At 38.4% G+C, this 25,131-nt stretch overlaps 3 protein-coding genes across 3 annotated transcripts; all 3 read right to left on the bottom strand.

Annotated features, from left to right (window-relative positions):
• Positions 1-11,797: 11,797 nt before the first annotated feature.
• On the bottom strand, positions 11,798-12,352 carry LOC147504382 (uncharacterized). Its single transcript, XM_086605180.1, has one exon. The coding sequence runs from the start codon at positions 12,350-12,352 to the stop codon at positions 11,798-11,800; it is 555 nt and encodes a 184-aa protein (XP_086461306.1).
• Positions 12,349-13,366, bottom strand: LOC147504383 (uncharacterized). Its single transcript, XM_086605181.1, has 3 exons — positions 12,833-13,366; positions 12,647-12,706; positions 12,349-12,564 (listed from the first exon to the last, which is right to left on the bottom strand). Exons 1-3 carry the CDS (start codon positions 13,364-13,366, stop codon positions 12,349-12,351), a joined length of 810 nt encoding a protein of 269 aa, XP_086461307.1.
• A 167-nt stretch (positions 13,367-13,533) lies between these two features.
• Positions 13,534-20,489, bottom strand: LOC147504384 (uncharacterized). Its single transcript, XM_086605182.1, has 5 exons — positions 20,229-20,489; positions 19,834-19,960; positions 16,644-16,810; positions 16,151-16,236; positions 13,534-16,039 (listed from the first exon to the last, which is right to left on the bottom strand). Exons 1-5 carry the CDS (start codon positions 20,487-20,489, stop codon positions 13,534-13,536), a joined length of 3,147 nt encoding a protein of 1,048 aa, XP_086461308.1.
• Positions 20,490-25,131: the final 4,642 nt, after the last annotated feature.

Raw genomic sequence — 25,131 nt, forward strand, 5'->3', positions numbered from 1 at the left:
GCCTTCTAAGGAAGTGAGGAAGGTGCCTACTAAAACAGGAATAAATTCGGTCCTGGATGATGAAGAAAATGTGGTGATTTTATGTGTTATTGAATGTATTTTATTATTTGCATTACAAAAATGCAAGATGAATAAAATTTTCCCTTGGATTCAGCCCTTGCAGGAATTACTGGAACGTCGTGCGAAAAGAAGAAAATGTTCTGTAGAAGATCGACAACCATTGGTAATTAATTAAGTACTCTTGTACTCCAGCCCATCCCTTAAATGTTTTTTTGGAAGCAGATATAGTGTCTTGGTAAATTTATATGTACTTTCATATTTGTAGTTAATTGAAAGAAGTGGGCCTTGTGCTAAAAGAAAGGGTGATGATGAGAATAGTAGTGATAATGAATTTGTTCAGCCTCCAAAGAGGAGGGCAATAACACAATGTGAGAATAAATCAACTAAGAGCGGAAAACAGACAAGACCACCAACCAAAAACCACAACAAACCTTCAACTAAGAACAATTCCAAAGAAAAGTCTATTCCAACAAGCAAGCAATAGAAAAAAACAATATTGTAGCGAGCGGATTTGGGGGAACAGTCGTGAACTGCTAGGGCCTTCTTACTTTTCGGAAAAGGCTCCTGAAAAATCTGACGCGATTGTGGCAGAGGCACAGTTCACGGTTATGCAGACAGTGAATGAAATTAATAGTACATCCGATCCTCTGCTATTTGCAAATGATGGAGCGGCCAACACTCTCGCACTTGCTGAGTACCATGGGGAACTTCTAGATGTGGTCGACAATGTAGTGGAACATGACTTCATGACTTTGGCAGATGGCATGAATATGCTATTACAATATCCGGCCGAAGATGCAGCAAGTTTTGACCCTGAAATACTGGACTCTTTGAGGAATGAAAATTTTGAGAAAGAGTTATGCGATCAGCGTGTGTTTGCAAATGATGGGGGAACCAACACTCCCGCACTTGCTGAGTACCATGGGGAGCTCGACTTCATGACATTGGCAGATGACGTGAATATGCTATTACAGAATCCGGACGATATTGTACACCCACCCGCAGATGCAACAAATTTTGAAATTGAGGATACAACCATTGAAGAAGATTTGGACGTTAACACAACTGATGGAAAAGTGGTTTGTGCATTGTTCTGAACACCTTTATCTTAAGTTACAAGTATTTTTGCAAGAGTTAACATTGTAGGGTGCATCTGTTAAACATTGTAATCTACAGTTGCCAATCTTGGTATAAAATTTGCCTAGAGGAGTTATTTTTCCATCCCTTCGCACAGAATATGTGATGTTTCTGACGACTAATTTCTGCAGGGGAAGCAATGGTATACTTCGAAGAGTAGGCAGTGGAACAAATTTTCTCACCTTGAAGAAGCAATATATACCATTTGCGAAGATAAAATTCATGCAAAATTTGATGAAATTCCATTGGTAGGGAGGAACTACTCAGTACCCACAGTGAATGAATTGCCTAGTGACCGCGATAAATGCACAACGTCTGGAGAACTAACTGCACATTACTGGAGCCAGTATGAGGAAGATGAAAGGGTCAGGGCTGTTGCATCCACTGTCATAGTCAGGTGCTATGGACATGGTTTAGAACTAAATCTGAGAAGCTGCTCCTTTCTCAAGCACCAAAGATGGCTGAATGATAAGGGCTATACTGCAATGCAAAATATATATGTTGTTGATTCTTACCAGTTAGTCACCCTCTTCCTCTATTTTACCACTGTTTCCTTTTTTTTTTAATTTCCCTTTAAGGTTGTCTCCATCTACATGGAATTACTCAGAAGGTGGCAGCTGAAGGAGGGGCAATCTCGGTATAAAACTCGGGATTCAGGAAAGTACACTATTATTGCAGACACGCTCATTCCGGTTAGTTATGTCACTCTCCACCTCATTCTCATATTTTTAGCAACTGTATTACTTAACAATTGGAATTTTCGAGTTATATAGGTTTCCCTACTTACCTTATATGGAACCGTAGAGGGCAAGTTAAATGATGGAAATCTGACTACAGAGCAAAAGATTTCAGAAACTGCGTCCCTAATGCCATGGAGCCTGACCATGCTCTTTAGAGATATGGTTTCAGAAAAAAGTGATGTACCCCACGCAATGAAATCTAAAGGAGTAATGATGGCTTTGAGTGCGGGAATGAACAAACACTGGGTTCTTGCTGTTTTTGACTTTTCTACTTGGAAGTGTCTTCTGTATGATTCTTTAGAATCAGTAATGTTCGACACTCTACCAACTTTGAAGATGATAGGTGCAATGCTACCTTATGGGTTGTAGTACATGATCCTCAGTGCATACATCGGTCACAGTTGCAGAGACAGTGGGAAATTATTCTTCCGATCGCTTAAACAACATGATTCATGGAATTGCGGTGTTTTCGTACTAGCTTATGCAGAGATCGATTCTTTGCGGGGTGCACACGCCCAATTTGGAAGGGACACTGCCCATATTAGGATGACAATAGTGAAAGACCTTCTAGATTGTGGAATTACAGAGAGACAATTTCTCAGCAAAAAGGAAGACGTCCAATCTCTGCATAAAGAAGGCGTGGTCATTCATAGACCACCAATGAGTAAACCAAACCGAATACTTCTCATTCTTGATCTCAATGGTGTGCTTGTTCACGTAGCTAACAAGCTCGAATCGCCTTTCGGATTGAAGCCAACACATTCATTTCAGGAAAGGCAATTATAAGGAGGCCATTCTGTGATGATTTTCTAAAGTTTTGTTTTGAAAGGTTCTATGTGGGTGTATGGTCATCAAGGAAAAAACTTAATTTGGTCCCTCTGCTCGATTTCATTATGCCCAAAAGAAGGTACCAGTTGGCATTTTGTTGGGACCAATCCCATTGCACTACCACTGAGTTGCACACTGTTGACAACATTGACAAGCCTGTCATGTTAAAAGAACTGGTCAAACTTTGGGATAAGGACGACCCAAATCTTCCTTGGGAGAGGAGAGAGTATAATGAATCAAACACAGTGATGTTGGATGATTCTCCGTATAAAGCATTGTTTAATTCCCCACACACTGCCATATTCCCGACTTCATACGATTTTCAGAATGAAAACGATAATTCCTTAGGACCTGGGGGTGATATTAGGATGTATTTGGAAGGATTAGCGACAAGTAAAAATGTCCAAAAGTATATTGAGCAACATCCTTTTGGCCAGCAAGCTCTTACGGAGAGCGATCCATCTTGGCCACATTATCTGCAACTCAACAATTCTCGTTTGCATGCTCCTTCAAACCCTGGATTGTGAAAATTGGTGAATCATTTTTATTCTTATATAATGTTGTAACTTTTGTTTCCCTTTTTCGTTTGTGTGTTAGATGTTGTTGAAGTACTTGTCTGATTAAGTACTTTGTTAGATGTTGTCATAGTAAATGAAGCACTTTGTTTTGTAATACTTTTTTGTTCGAGTGTTAGTGTTAGATGTTGTTTGAGTGTTAGTGTTAGATGTTATTTCCCTTTAACCTAGTTTTGCATCTTCCAACGTGGCTTCACTAGTCCACGTGCAACTAACTCACCTTTATCACTATGAGATTAATCTAACGATTGTCATTGAGTAACCGTTGGAGAGTCGTTGCAGTCATCTTTGTCAACAATTGCTTCAAATTTAACCTTTAAAAGTGAGTGAAAACTAAAAAAAAAAAAAAAGAAACTGATGTCTTCTTCTTCAACTAATGTTGGTAAGTTCAACATTTTCAATATTGTCATCTTTTTCGTTTTTCTGCAACAGGGGGATTTTTCAAATGATTTCGGTGATTTAAGAGGGTATCTAAAATTCTCTTGAAATTATATATTTTTCCTGATTCAGTGCCAAATTTGCGATGAAGTAGGACATCCAACTTATAGACGTCCTTGGGTGTAAACCCCCTGCAAAGATCCAAAATGTGATGGGTTTCTTATGTTGCAGCTCTCTCTAACATCAAGAAATCCTGATAGAAAGTATCTAAAGTGCCTATATGGGAACTGTCAAAGTGGATTAAAATGGCTTGATGAGGCTATTTTAGATGTTAAAAATGATTCAACAAATGGATGTCACAAGTGCGGAGATACAAGCCATTGGAAGATACAATGCCCATGGAACAATTGTGTCTGCAATAACAAGATGTGTGGTGGAGAGAGGTCACTCAAGACTACTCAAAATGGGTTGAACACTGGGAGAAAGTACTTGAAATGCTCACTATGTTCAAGTTTTGAGTGGCTGTCTGATGCAATGAGGGAGGCAAGACAAAAGACTGAAAAATTTGACCTAACGGTTACCATAAAGATGGCACTATCAGACTTTGCAAAAATGTGTCTTAAAAGTAATGTATGCATGAATGAATCAAGATATGAGTGCCAAATCCCTGTAATGAATAAACATATAAACATATGAATGCAATTTTCTTAGTTTTTACTTTTTAGCAGTGCTAATCAAATAATAGTCCTTAATGAAATAGCCTAATCAATGTATGCATGAATGAATTGAGATAACAGTCCTTTAGGGTTCTTGAACAAAGAATATTCGAGTGAGCGGAGCGAACAATCTTGGCAGAAGGGGGCTATGCGGACAAAAATCAACTTGGTTGGTTTCTGTCTGTTTGTCCTCACCTTCTCTCTCATTTTTTCTTCGCCCCCAATTGGCTGGTTTCTGTCTCTCCTCACCTCTCCTCACCTCTCCCTCTCCCTCTCTCTCTCTCCCTCCTTCCTTCCCTCCCTCTCAACCAAACCCTAACTCTCTCTCTCTCCACCCACAAACCCATCTCTCCCTCTCTTCTCCACCTCCACTCACGCCCCCACTGCTTGCAGTTACCTAGTCATATCTCATGACTATGAACATTGATTGTTCATAGTAGGTACAATATGGACTATGAGCACTCATTGTTCATAGCTATGATATAGCTATGAACAATGAGTGTTCATAGCTACCGAACTATGAACAATCACTATTCATAGTCCAATTGTGATATGAACAAAGAATGTTCATAGCTCATGACTATGAACAATCATTGTTCATAGTCCAATTACATGTATGCAATCAAGGATACTTTTCATTTCTGTATAGTCGATTCTCTGTTGGGTTTGGTTTTTTGGTAAATGACTGGTATAATTGATGTAGGGAGGATTGATTGCAGCGGATTTCGCAATAAGTTAACGTAAATGTCATATACTAATTGATTGATTGATCATATGTTTTCATGGATTTTCATGGCTTAGGTTGTGCAGATGTCTCAATAGTAATAGAATTGAATTTCGATTGGGACATAGTTGCCATGGAATCTATTTCATTCTACATTGATTAAACATCTTTCTTTAGTTTCCAAGTCTTGAAGAAGCTTACAATCTTCTGGATTTGCATCGACTACTTCAAACTCAGATTGTAACTTTGTCACCTGATTATTTACATTGCCAAAATACTTGATGAAGAGAAACACTCGTCTGTTTATGAATAGAAACACTACGCCAATGTAACATTGCTTTGGCTTAAAACTCCATAAATGTCAGCCTTCCAGACGCTTCATCGATTTTGTAATCCTAGCAACTTTAGGAGTGGAATTTGACTCTTCAACACCAAGCTTCTACTTATTCTCCTTCTTTTGTTTGCCAACGTCAACTACATCTCTTTGTAGTTGCTGCACCGAGGGTTCTTCTAGCTGAAAATCTGATGCCCCTTGCACTGTCGTTGCACCTGCTTGTGTTTCCTTGACAATTGTGGAATTAGGCAATGGAGCTGGATGCCTCAGAACATCAGTATATGTGAAAAACAATAAAATACAATTAAGAACACTATATTGTCTTTAGCTATATTTCAAATATATCAGATGTCCTCTAATATACCGAAATAACAAATTGAACTATTTAAGTAAAGAATAAATTCACAGTCAACTGACTCTCAAACGGCCGAAGAAATATAGATATAGGGAAGGGATCAGTTTACTCACCACAGTTTACTCACTTTCGTACTCTAAATAGTGTGTCGAATCAATTAATCTAATGGCCAATTTTTTGCTTAGGTGGACAGCAATGTACTTTGTTCAGAAGGAAAATGGCTTTGAGCTTGAGTCTAGAACTCAAGAGCCGAATCTAGTAATGAGTTAAGGACAATCATGGGTCCCATTTCTTCTCTCTCCTTCCTTTCCTTTGTTGTTCATACTTAGTGTTCATAGTCCACTAGGAGTATGAACACTGAATGTTTATACTCTTGTTGGACTATGAACATTCAGTGTTCATACTCTTAGTGGACTATGAACATAGAATGTTCATACTCTTGCAATGCACATAGCCAATCATTTGAGATGGCTCAGGTAGGTTTTTAAACCAATTCAATCTTGCTTCCATTTTCACAAACGCCAGTCCCTCCAAAAGTTCCAGTTCTTACAAAAAATTCATATCATATTCAAAAACAGCATTCAAATTTTACACTTCAAAGGATACTGTTCTAAATAATATAATTTGTAAGAAAATAACAAAGGTTTTGTATAAGCACTCCACTGGAAGACGGAAAAGCAGAAAATGAACAAAATGAGTCCAAGAAAGATACGATAGTCTACTTGAAACAACATTACCAGGTAATACTTGTTGAGATTATAAAGCCTTTCCATCAAATATATTAAGGAATCTACTAATCATAGAAAACCTATAAGCATACCTAGTGTTTTGAGATCAGAGCACCGTCTTCAAATTTCGCAATATGGTAACCTCTGAAAATGATTTTTGCAATGACTGTATCTTCTTATTGTGTTCGGCCAGCTCCTTCTCCTTGCCACTCAATTTAATAGTCAAGGTAATGCCAACTTTCTTCAACACCAAAGCACTTTTAGTAAAAACTCGAGAAACTTGAATTCGTTTTCAGACCCTTCAAAATTTTGCATCTCAATACACTTTAATTGACGAAGCTTGCAAGTAAATGATAACTCTGCATCCCAATCTCCTCTATCATCTTCAGGCCCAATAATTCTCTGATAAAAACAATTAGTCAAGCAACAGTATAATTTGTGTTTCTACAATTTGTTTCCTTTATTTTTCTACTGTTACTACTTTTTTCCCCTTGTTCCAATAATTAGCAACATATACAAAAGAGACAAACAGAACAGATGTAATAGGCATCCCTAGTGAGACTTTTATTTATTTGTTTATATTTTAAGTAGAAATGTTGGCCTGTATAATAAAACCCCAGTTAGAGTGGTTTAGAGTTCTAGTTATTAATGGGTAGTATTATTATATATAGGTTTTGTAGCCTTCTTTGTCAATGCCTCAATGGGTTATTTGAAAAAAATTTATTATTTTTGAAAGATCATGATAGTGAATATTAAATTGAGTTGAAACCCTAGTTGTTGATTTGTTATATATTATTCTGCTGCGTTTAATGAACTTAGTAGTTGGTAACTTTAAGCTGTAACTGTATAACTACAAGATAAGAGTTGAAAAAAACTGAAATATGACATAGTAATCGATCAATACATCGGTTCTTTCCAAGACAAGAGTTTCTAAAAGTGGGAAAACCTCTAACAGTTTTGCCAATGAATAGATGTAAGATTTGTCACACCATTCTGTAAGCTTCAAATACTTCAAACTTTGGACTGAAACTGGCACCCCTTCCAACATATTCGGAAATTCTTCAAAAGCCTGACAATGAAAAAGAGAGCAATCTAGAAACAACTACTTCACAGGTAAAATTTTGACAGTGAGGAAGTGCTTGACAAAAGGTGTTTTTCCCATATGCTACAACTGAATTGTTCGAGGAGAGCATCTATATATCAACCATTTACAACCTAGCAAAGTTACAAACCATTGGATTTCGACACCATAGCTTTAATCAGTAAAGGGGTATTCCTCGGAGAAAGGTACCTCAGAGTATAGAGATTGTCTAAATTGGCATTTAAGTTTGTAGTCAACAAATCTGTTATGTCACCCGACATACTTATTTAAAACAGTGTTAGTTCAAATTACTGTGTTCCAAACTTCTTGACCAAAAATAAAAAAGAAGAGAAACCGTAAAGCACATTTGTTTTCCCAATGTTCTGAAAAGTTTATACAATTGAAATAATTGAGTTCTCACTAATAAATAAAAAAGTACACAATGCTAGCTGAAGACATTTTCATAATAGAGAAAGATGAAAGAAAACATACTTGAAAGCCATGTCCTAATAGAGTAACTAGTATATATTCACGTGCACCGGATGCATATTAGACTAACTAGTATACTGCGTGGCAGTAGGGAGTTGACTAGATAACTGCAAGCAGTGGGGGCGTGAGCAGAGGTGGAGAAGAGAGGGAGAAAGTTAGGGTTTGTGGTGGGGAGAGTGAGAATTGGGTTTGGTTGAGAAGGAAGGAGGGAAAGGGAAGGAGAAATATATTTTGAAAAGATTTTGTATACCTCGTCAGACTTAATGGTGCCCCTAAATAAAATCGAAAGTTGGGTTTGGTTGAGAAGAAAGGAGGGAGAGGGAAAAATGACATGCCAACAGAATTGTGAGCTAGCAATCTGAAAGTTGTATGAGAAAGAAATTAATTTAAAAACAAAACATATAAGAAGAATCATGTGTAACCAATCTCAGAGCGGATAGATCAATTAACTTGAACACCTGAAACAACTAACACTAATTTATACAACACCAATCTCAAAGTGGACATGACAAACATCTATATAAAATATAAACTAGTATACTACGTGGCAGTGGGGAGTGAGCGGAGCTGGAGAGAGAGTTGGGTGATGCGGGGAGAGAGAGAGATGGGTGAAGGACAAAGGGTATTGGGGGCGAAGAAAAAATGAGAGAGAAGGTGAGGACAGACAGATAGAAACCAACCAAGTTGGTTTTTGTCCACATAGCCCCCCCTTCTACCAAGATCGTTCGCTTCACTCACTCGACTAGAAATACATACAAATATTTGTTTTCCATTGGTAAAAAGCATAGATCTTGAAGCCACATTTTTCAAAACTCGATCTGCAGTCGCATACTCATGGCAACCTACAAAATGGCAGCAATAATAGATATTTTTGGTACAACGAAGCAAACCTAGAGGATATAATCAAACAACATTAGCAATTCCACTAAAGATACATACCTCACCAACCTTAGCAAGTTAGTGAAAAAGAAAAGAAAAATAAAAGTAGGAGAAAGTAGTCATTAGAGTGAATCATACCTGATAGAGAGAGAGAGAGAGAGAGAGAAAGGATCTCGGTGGAGACTAGAGAATGAAGGAAATTTTGCTCTTTATCCTAAATTAGTGAAAAGAGATACAACGTAAGTATGTAACCGTTTGCAGTGTAGAGATGCAGCACAATACTTTAGCTCACTTTAAAATGCCATGTCACAACTTGAGAAACGATATAGGAGCCGCAAGATGGAGGCCCAGCGGGCCCACACCATTCCTTTTTATGAGGTTAACTAGTATTTGCCCATGCCGTACAGCACAAATACACCCCCCCCCCCTCCTCAACTCATGTTTCTAGAGCCCAACAACCCATAAAAGTTCAGCCCAAAAAGAGTCCACACTTTTTTTGGGTGGTGAGTGAGGCAATAAATTTTTTTAAACTCACCCCCAAAAACTTGTTAACTCACTCTAGAAAAACAATCTAGTGGCTATGGTGAGGGGGTGGCACGACCAAATATCACCTTATGAGGTGGAATTTTTTGTCCCACTCATCCCTTCTTTGTTATATATATAATATATATATAGGGTATGCCCGTGCCTACGGCCCACGAGACCTCGAAGCGCCTGCAGCGCTACCCCAAAAAATGAACAATCAATGTTCATATATGTTTTGGGTATGAACATTTATTGTTCATATATGTTTTGGGTATGAACAATCAATGTTCATGTCTGTTTTGGGTATGAACAATCAATGTTCATATTTGTGCACAATATTAAGGCCAGTACAGTGTTTTAATTAGTTGATTGAATGTAGTTACATCCTCTAAATTCTAAAAGATAACATGGATAATTATCATCATTGCATAAATTTCCCAAATGACTGGCGGAGTAACATACTAACACTGCAAAAGTTTTATAAAACTTTGATTATTTGATAGCATGTATTTACGCGTGATGATACTATGATAGTAGTGTATCGTTAAGATTTCAAAAAATATCCCTTTCAAAATACTAGAACCTTTTTGGTCCAAAGACAAGTCAAATTCTCAATATTGTTGTCCTTCTCACATGATTGCAATGTTACTTAATCTGTGTACTCCGGAGTACTACTCCTAGTAAAATTTGCCCTTTGACTCGAACGGCTTTGATGAGCAAGTTAAAATTGGAAATTTTTACCTATACATCATGACAGAGGGAAGATATTATGCTCTCCAGCAACCAAGGTAAACATTATATTACGGGATTGCAACTGTCATTTGGGTAACCAAAGAGAATGTGAATGAAAGTCAGGTTTTGCAAGCGTAAGAAGTAGCAGACAGTTGAGACGTTGAGTGATGTTAATAAAATATATCTGGAGGCATGAGTTAGGACACGGTTTTAGAGCTGCTAGACAGTGGTGCAACAGCTAAGGCAATGGTTCCTGTGCGGCTGCATGTTTTGGGTGTGGTATCCCGACGTCACCATCTCTCTCCAATTTGCAGATCCTGGAAGCTATATGTTTTGGGTATGAACATTTATTGTTCATATATGTTTTGGGTATGAACAATCAATGTTCATGTCTTTTTTGGGTATGAACATTTATTGTTCATATATGTTTTGGGTATAAACAATCAATGTTCATTTCTGTTTTGGGTGTGAACATTTATTGTTCATATCTGTTTTGTTCATACCTATTGTTCATAGCTAATGTTCATAATTTGGGGTATGAACAGTTATTGTTCATATCTGTTATGGGTTCATGTTTTCATAGCCACAATCAATGTTCATAGCTGATGTTCCGCATTGGTAGGTATGAACAATCAATGTTCATACCTATTGTGGGTATGAATGAAAATAGAACCTGTCAATCAATGTTATCAGTTATCAGTTATCAGTTATGCCCATGCCTACGGGCCATGAGACCTCAATGCGACTCTCCACTGTTTTGAATCCTGTAAGAAGGCTGGGCATACAATTAACTGTGATTGAATCCAACAAGTGTATCAACAGAAATGCATTAAATGGATATATGAAGATGCGAAATTTCATCCATCTTCTAAATGTACTTAAACATAAAACAACACTAATACAAGCATATATATCAATAAGATATGAGAAGCATAATAGAGTACTAGATAAAACAATGTTCCACCAAAGTGAGGGTACATTAAGGAGAAAGCCAGCAAAATATTATAAAGAAGGGGCCGTAAGAGCACCCCACAAAAGTATGCCCTGAGGAGAAATATCATTATTTACGATCAAAACTTGTTCATAAACCCCATGAGGACCTTAATTTTAGTTGCCAAGGTCAACACCTCTGTTGTAAATCACTAAATACCATGCCTGAAGAACACTTAATTGAAGAATTAAGTAATTGTCTTGTATGTCTGCTTGGAAAACATTAAATAAGAGCGTAAGTAGAAAGTGAAAATAGGAACTAAATATTCAAAGTGAAACAAAGACAGAAGGCGATGTTATAGTAAAAGTAAATAGAAACTGACCACGTTGCAAAACTGGTTGTGAAAGACTCTTGGCTAGTGTGAACAAAAATTGAATATCTATTCAACTGCAGGAAGTAAAGTTTTTAAATAAAGTGAGTGCCAATAGATGGACTTGTTTAATAAGTAGATGTAAACAACCATGAAAAGAAAATAAAACTAATAATAAGGAAAAGAAACAACTTATGCATTGACCTGACAAATGCTTAAAGCAAGACTTCAGGGTATACGACATTTGTACTAAGTTTTTCAGCGTTTGGAGGTAAAAGAATACTTATTCGGGCTGCGGAAGTGCACCTAGATAATGCCACATATAACTGGCCATGGCTGAAAACTTCAGTTTGAAGATCGATTCCCACAAACTTCACAGATTGACCTTGTGATTTATTTATAGTCATGGAAGAAGCCAAACGGATAGGAAATTGTCTTCGTGTCATATTGAAAGGAAAATCTGAAGAGGATGGTGACAAAGAGATCCTTGGAATAAATACACGGTTACCCAATTTTTCACCTGGAAGAATTCTAGCCCAGATAATGTGTGGTTGACATTGCAACACCATCAAGCGAGTCCCATTGCATAACCCATCTCTGGGGGCAATATTGCGCAGCAACATTATTGGACAACCCTCTTTTAGCTTGAGCCGAAATGGTGGAAGACCCGTGGGATCAAGTGAGTTTAGGTACTCATTTGGATACTGATTAATATTTCTTGGATTATTTGCATGTGCCTCATCCAACTTGTCAGTAGCCAGAAAAGTCATAGTTTCTCCTGGGACATACATAAAGCTACTACATTAATGGCATTGACATCATCATTCTTCGCAGAAAGAATTGTCCACTCAGTTAAATAGTCAGGGGTGACATTGGAAGTTTCATCCAAATGAGGATAAGTAGCATAAATCAGGTCCTGAAGATGTGTGCAATGATGGATCGTTGAGGGTAGCTCAATAACCGCTTCAGGATCGTTTCCAACCTGATGACATAAAATGTGAAATAGAATATTATGAGAATTCTAATAGAGAGGAATATTATAAATTAGACAGAAATGTTTGTACCTTTGTTAAGAACTCTGCAAATAGTAAATTCTCATAAGTGCCACGCTCTAATCTCATGTTCTGTACCAGGGTGAGAACATTGACATGATTCTAAAGAAAAGAGCATCGCAAGGAAGCAAGAACAATTTGCTCTCGGGCCCCTATGGGTATAATTGGTAGGCATTGACGGAAGTCACCACCAAGAACCACAGTAATCCCCCTGAATGGGTTGTCATTGTCTCGAATATCACGAAGTGTGCGATCAACAGCTTCCAAACAGAACTTGTTTTGTATCGAGACCTCATCCCATATGATTAGGTTAGCTTGTCTGAATAATTCAGCTTGTGGTGAAGGCTTACTGAACCCACATACAGAGTTATTCATAATATCTAATGGGACGCAAAAGGTTGAGTGAGCAGTCCGACCACCTGCCAATAGCAAAGAAGCTATTTCGGATGAAGCCACCATAATAGCAATGTGTCCTTGAGTACGACACGTAGCAGCAATGGTGTTGTAAACAAAAGTTTTTCTTGTGCCGACTGCTCCATTCAAGAAAAATAGTCGTTCGCTGTTATGAGCTACTGAATCTGTCACTTCACTATATGCAAAGTGTTGCTCAGCATTTAAGTGGATGGCATTGGCGTGTGCCTCTTCATTGTGTGGATCAAATTGAAATTGCCTTTCCTCCCATATAAGTTTGTTCCCAACAACCAAGCTCCAATTTCTAATTGGGAGCGGCATTGTAGGAAAATGAGCTAAAGTTCTTGTACCTGTGCATCTGTATGATGAGGAATGAAGAACATGGTTTGAAGCTTGTATGGGAGGTCATCACAAATGCTTTCGCAAAATTCATTCCATAAGGCTTCGGGTTGCACCTGATTGCACTCCGTGAGAATAGTATAGAAAAGTCAACGAAGTTGATACCCAGTTTGCATGATTGCAGCCTCTTGTAAACATTGCACCCATTCACTGTCGTCTTCAAGAAGTCCACGCATAACACACGCTTCTTTGAAAGTACGAAGCAGAGGACCATTCCTAATTCTCTTTAGATCATCAAAGGATTGCGGACCTTTTACAACAGTTAGAAGTAACCGCAAATAAAACCGCTCACCAGAGTTAGGACTTGCAAAGTACATTCTGCCAATAGCAGGTGCTTCAGTCCTTTTTGTCCATCTATGCCACCTTTTACTCCAAACATAATTTTCTGGAAATTCTTGATATGTAAGCCCTTGTGCATCAGGATCTGAAGCACACCGCTCGAAAAATGCAGTTAGAGTTGACTTTTGTTGCTGAGCCCTTAAGAGAATAGCATCCGTTAATTCATTAGGATTGTAAACCACTCGGTGCATTCCAGTGAGATGAAGTGCTAATCTCATAACAGCAGGCTTCTCTTGGTGAAGAGAAAACCCGAACAACCTCCAAACCGCTTTAGGTGGCCCGATATATCGTGCATCTAAATATTGTTGTATCTCATCCAAGTCATTGAACACCACTGTTGTCCTGTCGTGTCCTTTGAATATGTACTTGTGAATGTATTTGACACAACGTATCCCGGCACAAACTTCGACATTAATATGGCAATCAAACATCTTAGAAAGATAAGGATTGTATGGAACAACATCCCTATTATCAACTTCATGCCCTTTAACATTATATTTCTTGCCAGTGTCACGACAATGGTAGATAGGATATCCAATCTTATCCATGGTCGTAACATTTTTGAAAGCACGGGGATACTGACTTTTGCAACGCCTATTTATCATACATGGACAACTTGGATTTTTTAAGCCACATGGCCCATGAACCATACATTTGATAACAGTGCGAAACAATTCAGGTTCAGTATCTGGATAAGGAAATTCAGCATAAACAATGCGGTCAACCTGAGCATGCACCCGAATTTTGTCTTGATGTCGAAGATATATAAGGGCGTGCATATGTGGTAGACCACGTTTCTGAAATTCAATTGTGTAAACATGTGCAACAGCAATACCAAGCACACCCTTGTCTCTTATCTCTCTCATTAAGGCTCTTCGCTTTAGTTCAAACACACGGGCCACCACTTCCGGTCGATCAGTAGTAGTTTTGTTCTTCTGCAAGGACTTAATAACTTCCTCCCAATGTGGGTTCGCAGTCATGGTGAGGAATATATCTGGATGGTTGTTGAATCGAGTTATAGCCATTGAGTCCTGGAATATCTCAAACATATGCCTTGGATTGCCGACGTATGATGCTAGTAGAACTACGTGCCTTCCAACTTGATCTGGATTTATCGTTTCTACTGGGACATCAATGAGATTTTGATATAATTCAGCACGAAGTACATCTTGCCTAAATCTGTAGTACCGTAATCTGTTTTGTTCAGTGGCAGCCCATGCATCAACTAAGAATTCCTGAAACAGTTTTTTCCTTCGCAGAATAGAAGAATATTCATTGAGGCGCTGAAACAGCAGGTAAGAATAGAAGTCCATCTGTGTGAGGCGGTCAGCAGTGGTGGCTGAAGTCGAGGGGTCCGAACGCCTCCAATCTGGTGACCACCCAAGCTCTCCATGAGGAAACATCAACACATAGTGCAAAGGTAAGTAAGCTAGATGGCATTCACTGATATGAACAAATTCATTTCCCCCTTTAAGATAAATCACAATGTCTCGCATACTGTCCCACTCACTGCCATCTCCGGGTAAAATAACAACAATTTCATCAGCTAACGACAAGTTGTAGCGGCATCTGTCAGTGGCCGCACTGTAATATAAATAAGCATGGATGTTGAGATTTTCATCATTCCCAACAAAAGCCGATCTAAGAACCTCGTATGCATGTAGGAAAGTGTCAAAGAAATGGTTATATTGGAGCATAGTTTCATGTAGGATCCTAAGAACATCTACATCCATATTAGGATTCCGAAGTTGTCGAATATCTAATGCTGCACTTGGATCATAAATATAAAGTTGAGAGTACGTTGCCTGTCTGCCTGGATCAGGAATAAGAGCTCCTGTTCGGTGCCATAGTTCTCCATGTATAGTGAAAGGTCGTGGACCTTGACCAACAAAGACACGTTCATCAGTACCTAGACTTGTAAATGCAAATGCCTGATTGTATTGTCTTCTGTACTTTCGAAAAGACTTTGACTTGCGATCATCTCCCTCGTACAAAGCTTTAAGGGCAGCAGGCAATGTCTGCAATGGCGGCATTTTTATTTTCCCTTGCAAACAGCAAGTCCCAAACTGAGGATTTTCTAGCGACGATCTACTCAACCGTTCGTCTTTCCAATGAAGTGCATGGCAGAAAGAACACTGAACATTCATTTCCCCTAAGGAGTGACGTCCTTGTTCAGTTGGATGGTTAAGAACATTAGAAGGAAGTACATCATCTTCATCGTCTGTAATGTCATAATTTCCATCATATTGTTGTTGTCTACATAATAGCGAACGTGTAAGAAAATATAGTGGTTGTTATATTAACGTGTCAGCAAATTAGATGAAGGTGCAAATAATGATCAATGTTTCGATAAGAACAGCCGTATACCTTGCATTTTGGTGATGCAATGTTGAAGCACCATTTGATGTTGTTGGTTGTGGTATTACATGAAGTAATGATGTGACAAAGCTGACCTAAGCATCAGACGACGGTTGAAGAGAGGAAGGAATGTCATCCGTTGGGCGCTGAACAATAAAGAAATATAAAATAAGAGGAATGCATCAAAGCAATGATGTATAGATAGTAAGTCATGAGGTGACTGAAGTAAGACCTGGAAGGCACGAGGTTGCTGAAGATTCAGCCTATCTTCGGGGGGAATGTAAATACGTCTTTTTTAGTTTGAAGGTTCCTCAGACGGGTGCATTGGGCGCTTGCCCTAATCCATATTTGGTCGGGTGGGTTGCTTGATAAAGAGAAATCAGAAAAGATTAAGTCAATACTAAGCAATACAGAAGAAGGCAATAAAGGTTAATAATTAGGAGCAACGGACATCACACAAGTACGAAGGGTAGTAAAATTCATAACAAAGTTGAAGTAGTACCCGAAAGGTAGGTGGTGGTTGAAGGGTCAACCTATCTTGGACTGGATCAGAATTATGCTTCTCATGGTTTGAAGGATCCTCGCAAGGATTCATGGGGCGCTTGCCCCTGTCTACCATTTGGGAGGTTGTGAAGAAGGCATGAACGTAAAATGCATGAATATGTCCAGCTTACATCACATAATTCAAATTAAGGTACACAATCAGAGCATCATTCTTACAAGTACTTGGATGTAAGAGTGAAGTCCCAGTATACTCATGGAACTACGAAAGCCAGCTCTGACTTGATTTTAAAGTATTCACAAAATCCACTTATGGTCGGATGAATGAACATAGAATGCTAGTGTACGGTGTACGGTCAAGATTAGGTTACCAGTTTGTTATAATACGATATCTTTAATAATTTAATTCACAAGAACTTGGACTGGCATTATGTTTATGGATGCCCAAACACTCAAATGGAGTGATGCCTGAGTCCTGATTACACACTACTTCCATCACCAGTTTCTAGTGAAAGACAGTATGGAATTGCGAATTGCAAACGGTGATATCAACTAAAATAAAACAAGCACTAAACTAAAATTTGACCATACGTGATATGAAATTAAATTATAAAACAAAACACTCACTGACTGAAGATTGGAGGTCATCAGCAACCACTTCCAACAAAGATGTTATTGAACAACTGAAAAAAAGATGTTTAAATAGCACAAATTATCATCACACCAAATGAACAATACAAAAGAACTTTCATAAAACATAAATACAATTAAGACCTAAGAGTCAAATATTGACTCCCCTTAAATATCTTTATGCTGAAAAAAAACACAAATAAGGGTTTAAATCTTCAAGTCGCACCAACCTCATAAGGTTATAACTACTTGACCAAGTCTTGACTCCTGTACTGAGTCTCACAAGTCTCTTCAATATTCAACCAAAGCACAAAGATATTGTAAAATAGCATTATAATGTAAAATAACTAGGGAAATTACCTTGCAATAACATTATAATGTAAAATAACCAGGGAAATTACCTTGCAAGATACAACTTCCTTAAGTTTTCCATAAAAAATCTTCTTAATAGAGAGAGAGGGAGTGGTAGCAACTAAAAGAGAGCGAGAAGAGAAAGACGATCAATCGGGAAAGTTAGATTAGATTAAATCCAACGAGGTCGGATGTTGCTATGTAAAGTAGCATACGAGCCTTTATTACTTAGATTTTCCACGTCATAAGCTGAGAGAACAGATTTGGAGCGTAGGATGGGGGCCCTGCGGGCCCTACTAAAATTACCCGTGTTGTACGGCACAGATATGCACGCTATTGGCGCCCCGATGCACATACGCCCCCTGTACGGAATAGATATGCGTGCTTTCAGTGCCCCCGATGCACATCCGCCCCCGTACGTCACAGATTCACGCGAAATATTCGGCTCACGACTAGCGAAACAACTCGTCGCGCCTTCAGCGCAAGGCCAGCCCAATTACCCATTATCTATAAGCCCAAATCAATTAGAGGCCCAACAGTTTATAACTTGAGATAATGCCTGTGGTCCTACGCCCCGTATCTCAGAAACTCGACTCGGGTACTCGGGTAGCTCGATGACCAGCCCTGCCCATAGTTCATGACTATGAACATTGATTGTTCATAGTACGTACAGTATGGACTATGAACACACATTGTTCATAGCTCATAGCTATGAACAATGAGTGTTCATAGCTACCGAACTATGAACAATCGCTGTTCATAGTCCATTTGGAATATGAACAAAGAATGTTCATAGCTCATGACTATGAACAATCATTGTTCATAGTCCAATTGTGGTATGAACAAAGAATATCTAGGGCTGGTCATCGAGCTACCCAAGTACCCGAGTTGAGTTTTGCTATACTGAAGCTCAACTCACACATGCAGAAGCTTGACTCGAATTAGACTTCGAGCTTAACATTGAAGCTGAAGCTCGACTCATCCAGTGCTACTAATAGCTCGAGCTCAACTTGGCTCGACTCGTTTTGCACTTGGAGATCGATGACATACTTCTCCAATTCCATCTTTTTCTTCTTAGATTGCCTCGCTCATAATCTACTCGATAGAAGGGTACATAATTGAATAGGCCAAAATAATCCAACATAAGCCAAAAGTCCAAAACCACAACAAATTGGAGTAAACTGACTAGAGTTGCTCAAAATTGAAGGAAATTTTTTGACATACTCGAGTTTCCTTAGTTTACAAGGAAAATTTCTGACAAACTTAAGGAAATTAATTTCCTCAATTAATTTAACTAAGGAAAAAGGACAAGGGAGTAAACTGACTTGAGTTTCAAATAGAGTACATGGGAAGAACTAGTCTTACATACAATGAACTAGCCTTACATACAATTTTGAGTACATGTGCATCCATTTATATTGAGTTTTGAAAATTCTGACAGAGTCATTTTTAGGGTAACGATGGGTTCTGCAGTCAAAGTGGTTTTCTTCTGTCTTGACTCCCTCTTCAGTGCATCTTCAAGCCATTCAAATCCCTTGCAGCTCTTGCATTACAAGTACTTTTTTTTCAACATTTAATCCATTCTCGGTAGTTTTTACAGTCCTCCTTCCCTTACAATCATTTTGAATGCAATGACAGTCTACCCATGGGCACTCTGCCATCCAATGGCCTGCTTAACCACACTTAAAGCATTCATTTGTTGATGAGCTTGATCCAATCCCATAATTTTTTTCACAAACAGCTTCATCCAACCATTGCAGATAACTTCTACATGTCGAATGCTACCACTTCAAGTACTTCCTTCCCGGATTATTTTATGTTTGCGATATGCCCAACAATCGGATACCATCACATGCAGCTTCCTTACAAAGAGATCATATAAATTGGCACTCAATAGCTGAGTGTCCAAGTTAATCACACAACTGACATTCAACCTGCGGTTAACAACTCAAATATATACTAATTCAGGAGAGTTGAAACAACAAAGTTTTCACATCAATGAAAGCTCAAGAAAAGTGCAAAATGAGAGATAAAAGGTCACTACGTCAGGTTTTAAGTAGTGTAGTACATGCTTCATGAAACTGGAATATGGTGGCGAGGAAAGACAGGAACTTATTGCCTACCAATATGGTGTCTTAGGTGTGTTGGGTCTGCTTCTATTATGAGTTATGTACTAGAGAGACCAATGACTAGTGTCTAACTTTCATTACCTCCACTACTTCCACACGACACCTTAGATCCAACACCAGCATTAGCACCATCACTGCCACTACCACCATGGCCACCACATTCCCAACAAATACTCGTATTAGATATGTGATAGGTTAAATTCTTATACTACAGAAGTACAGAGTATCCAGACTCACTAACAAAAAGAATAAAAAGAGGAGAGGGAAGCAACATTGATAGCAACTCAAATGAACAAGTGTGTAGCATTATTAAACAAAACAAAGTCTATCATATTTCTGAGACTATTTCTTCAGACGTTGATTTCGTACTTAAAAAAAAAGTACAAGAATTCCACATTTCAAAATCAGATGAGTTGCAAACTTATCTATATGTGCATATAGACTCAATAAAATGTTCAAAATTTATCGTAAATTACCTTCATTGTTGCAAAATTAGAGCTCGCGATTCGATTGTTTGCACCTTTATTCAAATCTTTCAGTAGCAGTAATGGGTGGTCGTATTTGGAAGATCCTAAAATCAATATCAATTTGGTGGGTATGTATTCGCACCATGAAGAGTCAAACTCATATTTGGAAGATACAAAAATTGAGGTTTGAAGCTGTTCTAGATGGGCTACATCTGGAGGAACAGGTACAAGATTGTGTAGAGCCTGAACCGGATGCAAGGATGGACACATTAGCTGAACCTGAGGAGGTAGGTGCGAACCCTTTACAAAACTAGGGTGACTCAAGACCGAGAGGGCTCAGACTCTCTGTTTACTGTTTAAGGGTTGTGTGTGCAACGAGAAGGCAATTTGTAGGGAAAAAAAAGAAAAAAAAAAGAGAAGTTTCAAGAGAATTACCCGCGGAGCTTGTAAGCAGTAGAGACTAGAGAGAGAGAGTAGTGTTGTGGGAAATTATGAGGTTGGCAGAGGAGGGGAGCTCGAGGTGGAAGCCTGCCCTGACAGCTGTGCGAATACATACATGTTAAAGGGATGAAAGCTTCTATCTCTCTCGTTCTCAAGCATGTTAAAGGGACGAAAGATTTACTGTTGTTGTCGGTGTCTTCGTTCTGATGTCCCTGAGAAGTCTAGGTGAAGGAGAACAGTGGAAGAGAAGAGAGAGACTCTTACTTTACTTTATTATTTTTTTCCCTTAATATTCGGCTCATTTACTCATGAGATATTAGTTTCTCTTTATTGCCACGTCATGATCCCAAGCCAATCAGGTGCGACTTCATAACAAATTTCTGTACTGGTCTTGTGTTGTAGTCGCATTGGCTTAGGTTAGAAATCTCGTTGGAAGAAAATATCTCAAAGGGGAACAATCAAACTTCCAAGCGTCCTCTAGATTTGAATGAAGTTGAGTTATTAGAGCTAAAAGCATACCAAGCACACGAAAAAAAGCAAAAAATGGTGAAGGCAAGGGACATTTTTCCATAGGATCAACAAAGAAGTAAGGGTAGAGAGAAAAAAAATATGAAAAAGGTGGATGATAGGGAAGCTAGAAAAATTGGAAGACACTGGGAAGATGGTTTACAGGAGAAAAATGAGGAGTCAAAGCTAAACACTGCGGAACAGAGAAACAATAGGAAGATGGAAGGGTATGATGAGCAAGACGAAGTAAGGGAGGGTAAGAAAATGAGGATTACATATCAGAAAGGAATAGAGATCAAAGCAAGAGAAGTGGTGGTTATAGAGTCAAGTACTGAGGGCTCGAACAATGCTAGCAGGAAGAAACCAAAATCAAGGGACATGGAACAGAGTAAAAGTGGAGGGGAGGATGATAGTGGAAGAGATGATTTTGTGGAGTACAATGAATCTGAAGAAAAGTACTCTACCAGTAATCAACCCTATTTTGCTTATGGGGATCCTACTTTGGTATCTGCGGACTATGAGAGCGATGCTAGGATAGAGCACTCTGCTGATACAGGGTCGGATGATAGTGAAGAGGTGGAAACATCTGAAGGAAGTTCTGGAGGAGAGAAAATTATGGGAGAACATTTGAACCATATCACAGGTAAAATTTCAAATGTTAATTCTAGTATAGAATGGTTTTTTACTTTTATATATGGTAATCCTTATTCTTGTAAGAGGAAAGCAGTGTAGGATGATATTAGGAGTTTTGCTGGTTTAGTTCCTGGTCCTTGGTTATTATTTGGGGATTTCAATGCGATAGCTTCTTTGGGTTGAAAAACATGGGGGGTGCAGTGCTAAATAAAAGTAAGAATGGGCAGAAGATTAGCCTAGACAAATCAAGTGCTTTTTTTAGCAAGAATGTTCATGCTAGACATCGATACATGCTGATGAGATTCTGGAAAGTTAAAAGGCTGAAGGAGAAGGACAAATATCTATAGTATAATGATGCTTAGGGAGTTATGGGAAAGTAGGAATGCCCTGTGTTTCTTTTAGGTTATTTATTGTTGTTCAGTTGGGGGGGATCTGTCTTCAGTTCATACCTTTAGTACTTGTCGTCCTAATTAAGTTTCATTGTCGTCTATCTTTTAGTTTATTTTGTGGCTGTCCTATTGTAATGGCTGTGGTGGATTTCAAATATGAAAATGACCTTGAATCTTATAGGAAGAAGGAGGGTAGATTTAGGGCAAACAGAATGTGGAGATGGCATGTTGAAATAGGGACATTTGATGAGTACTAGCTGGTGGGTAAGAGTTCTAAAGAGATTGTTGGTATGGTGAACAGTAACATTTTTAGGTTGTTCTTACAATGTCGTCCACAATCACCTCACTGTGTGGATTTAGAAACCCAAGCCCACATGTGGGAAATATTCAAAGTCACAGTGAACTGCTTGTACAAACTGACTTTGGATATGATGACTGTTGAGAGTGGACAGTTTTCCAATATTGTGAGTGACTTAGATTTGCTTACGTACTGGGGATTTGATGTTAAATTCTTGGTGAAGTATGTTTTAGAAATGAAACGTGACTGTTGGAGAGTTTGGAGTTGGATTTGGTGAGATTGAAAATGGACAACTTCAAATTGTGTGCAACCTGTCATGATAAATAAAGACTGTAAGCCTGACAATAAAGAAAGTCTGAGATGCAAACAAATACTCTGCAAGGTCCTTTATGCAGTTTGATAATGGTTATGCCAAAAGGAATGTTGTTATGAGAGGTTTACTTCGGCTCAGTTGCATGCGCAATGGGCATTTGAGATACGGTTTCTATAGTTAGATTCTTTCGTGTCTTCCTGTGAGTTGCTTTCTAAGTTTGACATTCCCAGATATTACGAGATCCCTGTTTCCCATGATGAACAACCCCCACAAGAATTCCTCCCTCCGCGAGCACTTAAGAAGGTCATTTTCACAATATTGTGACAACATTGCTTCTTTATTTATTTTCATATTTTCATTGTCGAGTTTATCAATGACATTGTATCATGAGATGTCTGGGTGTATCATGAGATGTCTTGGTGTAGTTATTGCTAGGGTATATTGCATCATCGACAGTTGTACATTAGTTATTTTCATTGTCGTTTATGGTCATTACATTGCAGCAAGAACCATTAGTTACACTTATTAGTATGTGGAGAAGGTGTATTCATTGTCATGTTTAATCTGTATATTGTGTGTAGATGGACATTCTTATTGTATTTATTAATTGTTCCCTTAATTTGCGACTGTAAAGTTGGCCCTTGCACGTACACCAAAGAAGGAGGTAGTTGGATTTACGTTGTCTTAAGCTGGGAGTGCATACTTAAACAACTCAGACAACACTTCATCAGATAGTTCGTCTTGAAAATGGGTAACATGGTAGCCTCTTCGGTGGCATTGTGAAGAAAATAATTCAATTTAGTTGTGGTGGTTCTGTTGCTTGTTTGTTTAATGTTGGGATATTTGTAAATGTGATGGTTACTATCGTTATCATCTGACTAGTTTATGCAAGTGCTAATGTTTTGGGTCCGTAATGTTTTTCCCTAATGTTTTCCATAATGTAAATGAGTGCTTCGGAATGCATGCATCTGTTTAGGGTTGGACATCCAAACGTATTTCTGGGCCATCTCTAGTTTGTGTAGATTTCTTTGAACACGGAACCATTGTCAACATTGCATTCTTACTGACTTTGGGCAATGCATCAAAAACTTTCCTTTTGGATTTGATAATTTGAGATAGAAGTGATCCCGCCTCAATACCTACAAATTACTTCAATAAGCGAACTCAAAGCACTCCAACAAACAGGTCTAATTGCATGATAATCGAGTGAGCGGAGCGAACGATCTTGGCAGAAGCGGGGGTATGCGGACAAAAACCTAGTTGGTTGGTTTCTGTCTGTCTGTCCTCAACTTCTCTCTCATTTTTTCTTCGCCCCCAATACCCTTTCTTCTTCACCCAACTCTCTCTCTCCCCACAGCTCCGCTCACTCCCCACTGCCATGAAGTATACTAGTATGCTCACTCCCCCCTGCCATGAAGTATACTAGTATCATCTAAGAGGTAGTTAAAGTAAAATCCATGTAACCACAAATCTAATCAACATGAATCAAAACATAAAGAACTGCCTAAAATTAACTTGATAGGCTAATGTGCACCCATTTGTTCTGCCGCCTTTTTGCACCTGGCGGGAGTACCGGTATATGTTTTACCATGGAAATCCAAAGTTGAGATGAACACTGGAATAAGACAATTTGCCTGGGTAGTTGTATAAATAGGCATTTCCAAACCAAACTCATTAAGGATGGATTTGTAATAGGACATATCCTGCAATAGTGACAAAAACAAATAATAAAAATATATAACCTAAGCCTAAGTTACATTGACACGGACACACACACATGCATGCATGCAACACGCCTCATCTATTATTAGACATCCTTCATCTTTGACCTTCTTCAATATATATTCCAGAGCAACTTTAGCAAGATTCTGTTCTGCCTCTTTCTTATGTAGAAATGTCTCAACCGACATATAATTTAGGGTCTTTTAAATAAATGGACGTTGAGCTATGAACAATGAGTGTTCATAGTCCATACAGTACGTACTATGAACAATCAATGTTCATAGTCATTGAGCTATGAATATTCTTTGTTCATACCACAATTGGACTATGAACAATGATTGTTCATAGCTATGAGCTATGAACATTCTTTGTTCATATCACAATTCGACTATGAACAATGATTGTTCATAGTTTGGTAGCTATGAACACTCATTGTTGAACTAGCTATGAGCTATGAACAATGAGTGTTCATAGTCCATACTGTACGTACTATGAAGAATCAATGTTCATAGTCATGAGCTATGAATATTCTTTGTTCATATCACAATTGGACTATGAACAATCAATAGTCATGAGCTATGAACATCCATTGTTCATAACTCCAATAGG

This window comes from Coptis chinensis, chromosome 4, assembly GCF_015680905.1.
Source record: "Coptis chinensis isolate HL-2020 chromosome 4, ASM1568090v1, whole genome shotgun sequence".
Classification (NCBI taxonomy): domain Eukaryota; kingdom Viridiplantae; phylum Streptophyta; class Magnoliopsida; order Ranunculales; family Ranunculaceae; genus Coptis; species Coptis chinensis.

Excerpts from the sequence above, each read along its gene's own strand:
- LOC147504382 (XM_086605180.1), bottom strand. The coding sequence starts at position 12,352 with ATGACTTTTCTGGCTACTGACAAGTTGGATGAGGCACATGCAAATAAT.
- LOC147504383 (XM_086605181.1), bottom strand. The coding sequence starts at position 13,366 with ATGCCGCTCCCAATTAGAAATTGGAGCTTGGTTGTTGGGAACAAACTT. Across the intron at positions 12,707-12,832 it reads CATTCAGGGGGATTACTGTG|AACATGAGATTAGAGCGTGG; the intron begins GTTCTTGGTGGT and ends ACCCTGGTACAG. Across the intron at positions 12,565-12,646 it reads TTGCAGAGTTCTTAACAAAG|GTTGGAAACGATCCTGAAGC; the intron begins GTACAAACATTT and ends TTATGTCATCAG.
- LOC147504384 (XM_086605182.1), bottom strand. The coding sequence starts at position 20,489 with ATGTGTCCATCCTTGCATCCGGTTCAGGCTCTACACAATCTTGTACCT. Across the intron at positions 19,961-20,228 it reads CTAATTTTGCAACAATGAAG|TATAAGAATTTAACCTATCA; the intron begins GTAATTTACGAT and ends GTACTTCTGTAG. Across the intron at positions 16,237-16,643 it reads AACCACCACCTACCTTTCGG|GTCAGCTTTGTCACATCATT; the intron begins GTACTACTTCAA and ends TCTGATGCTTAG.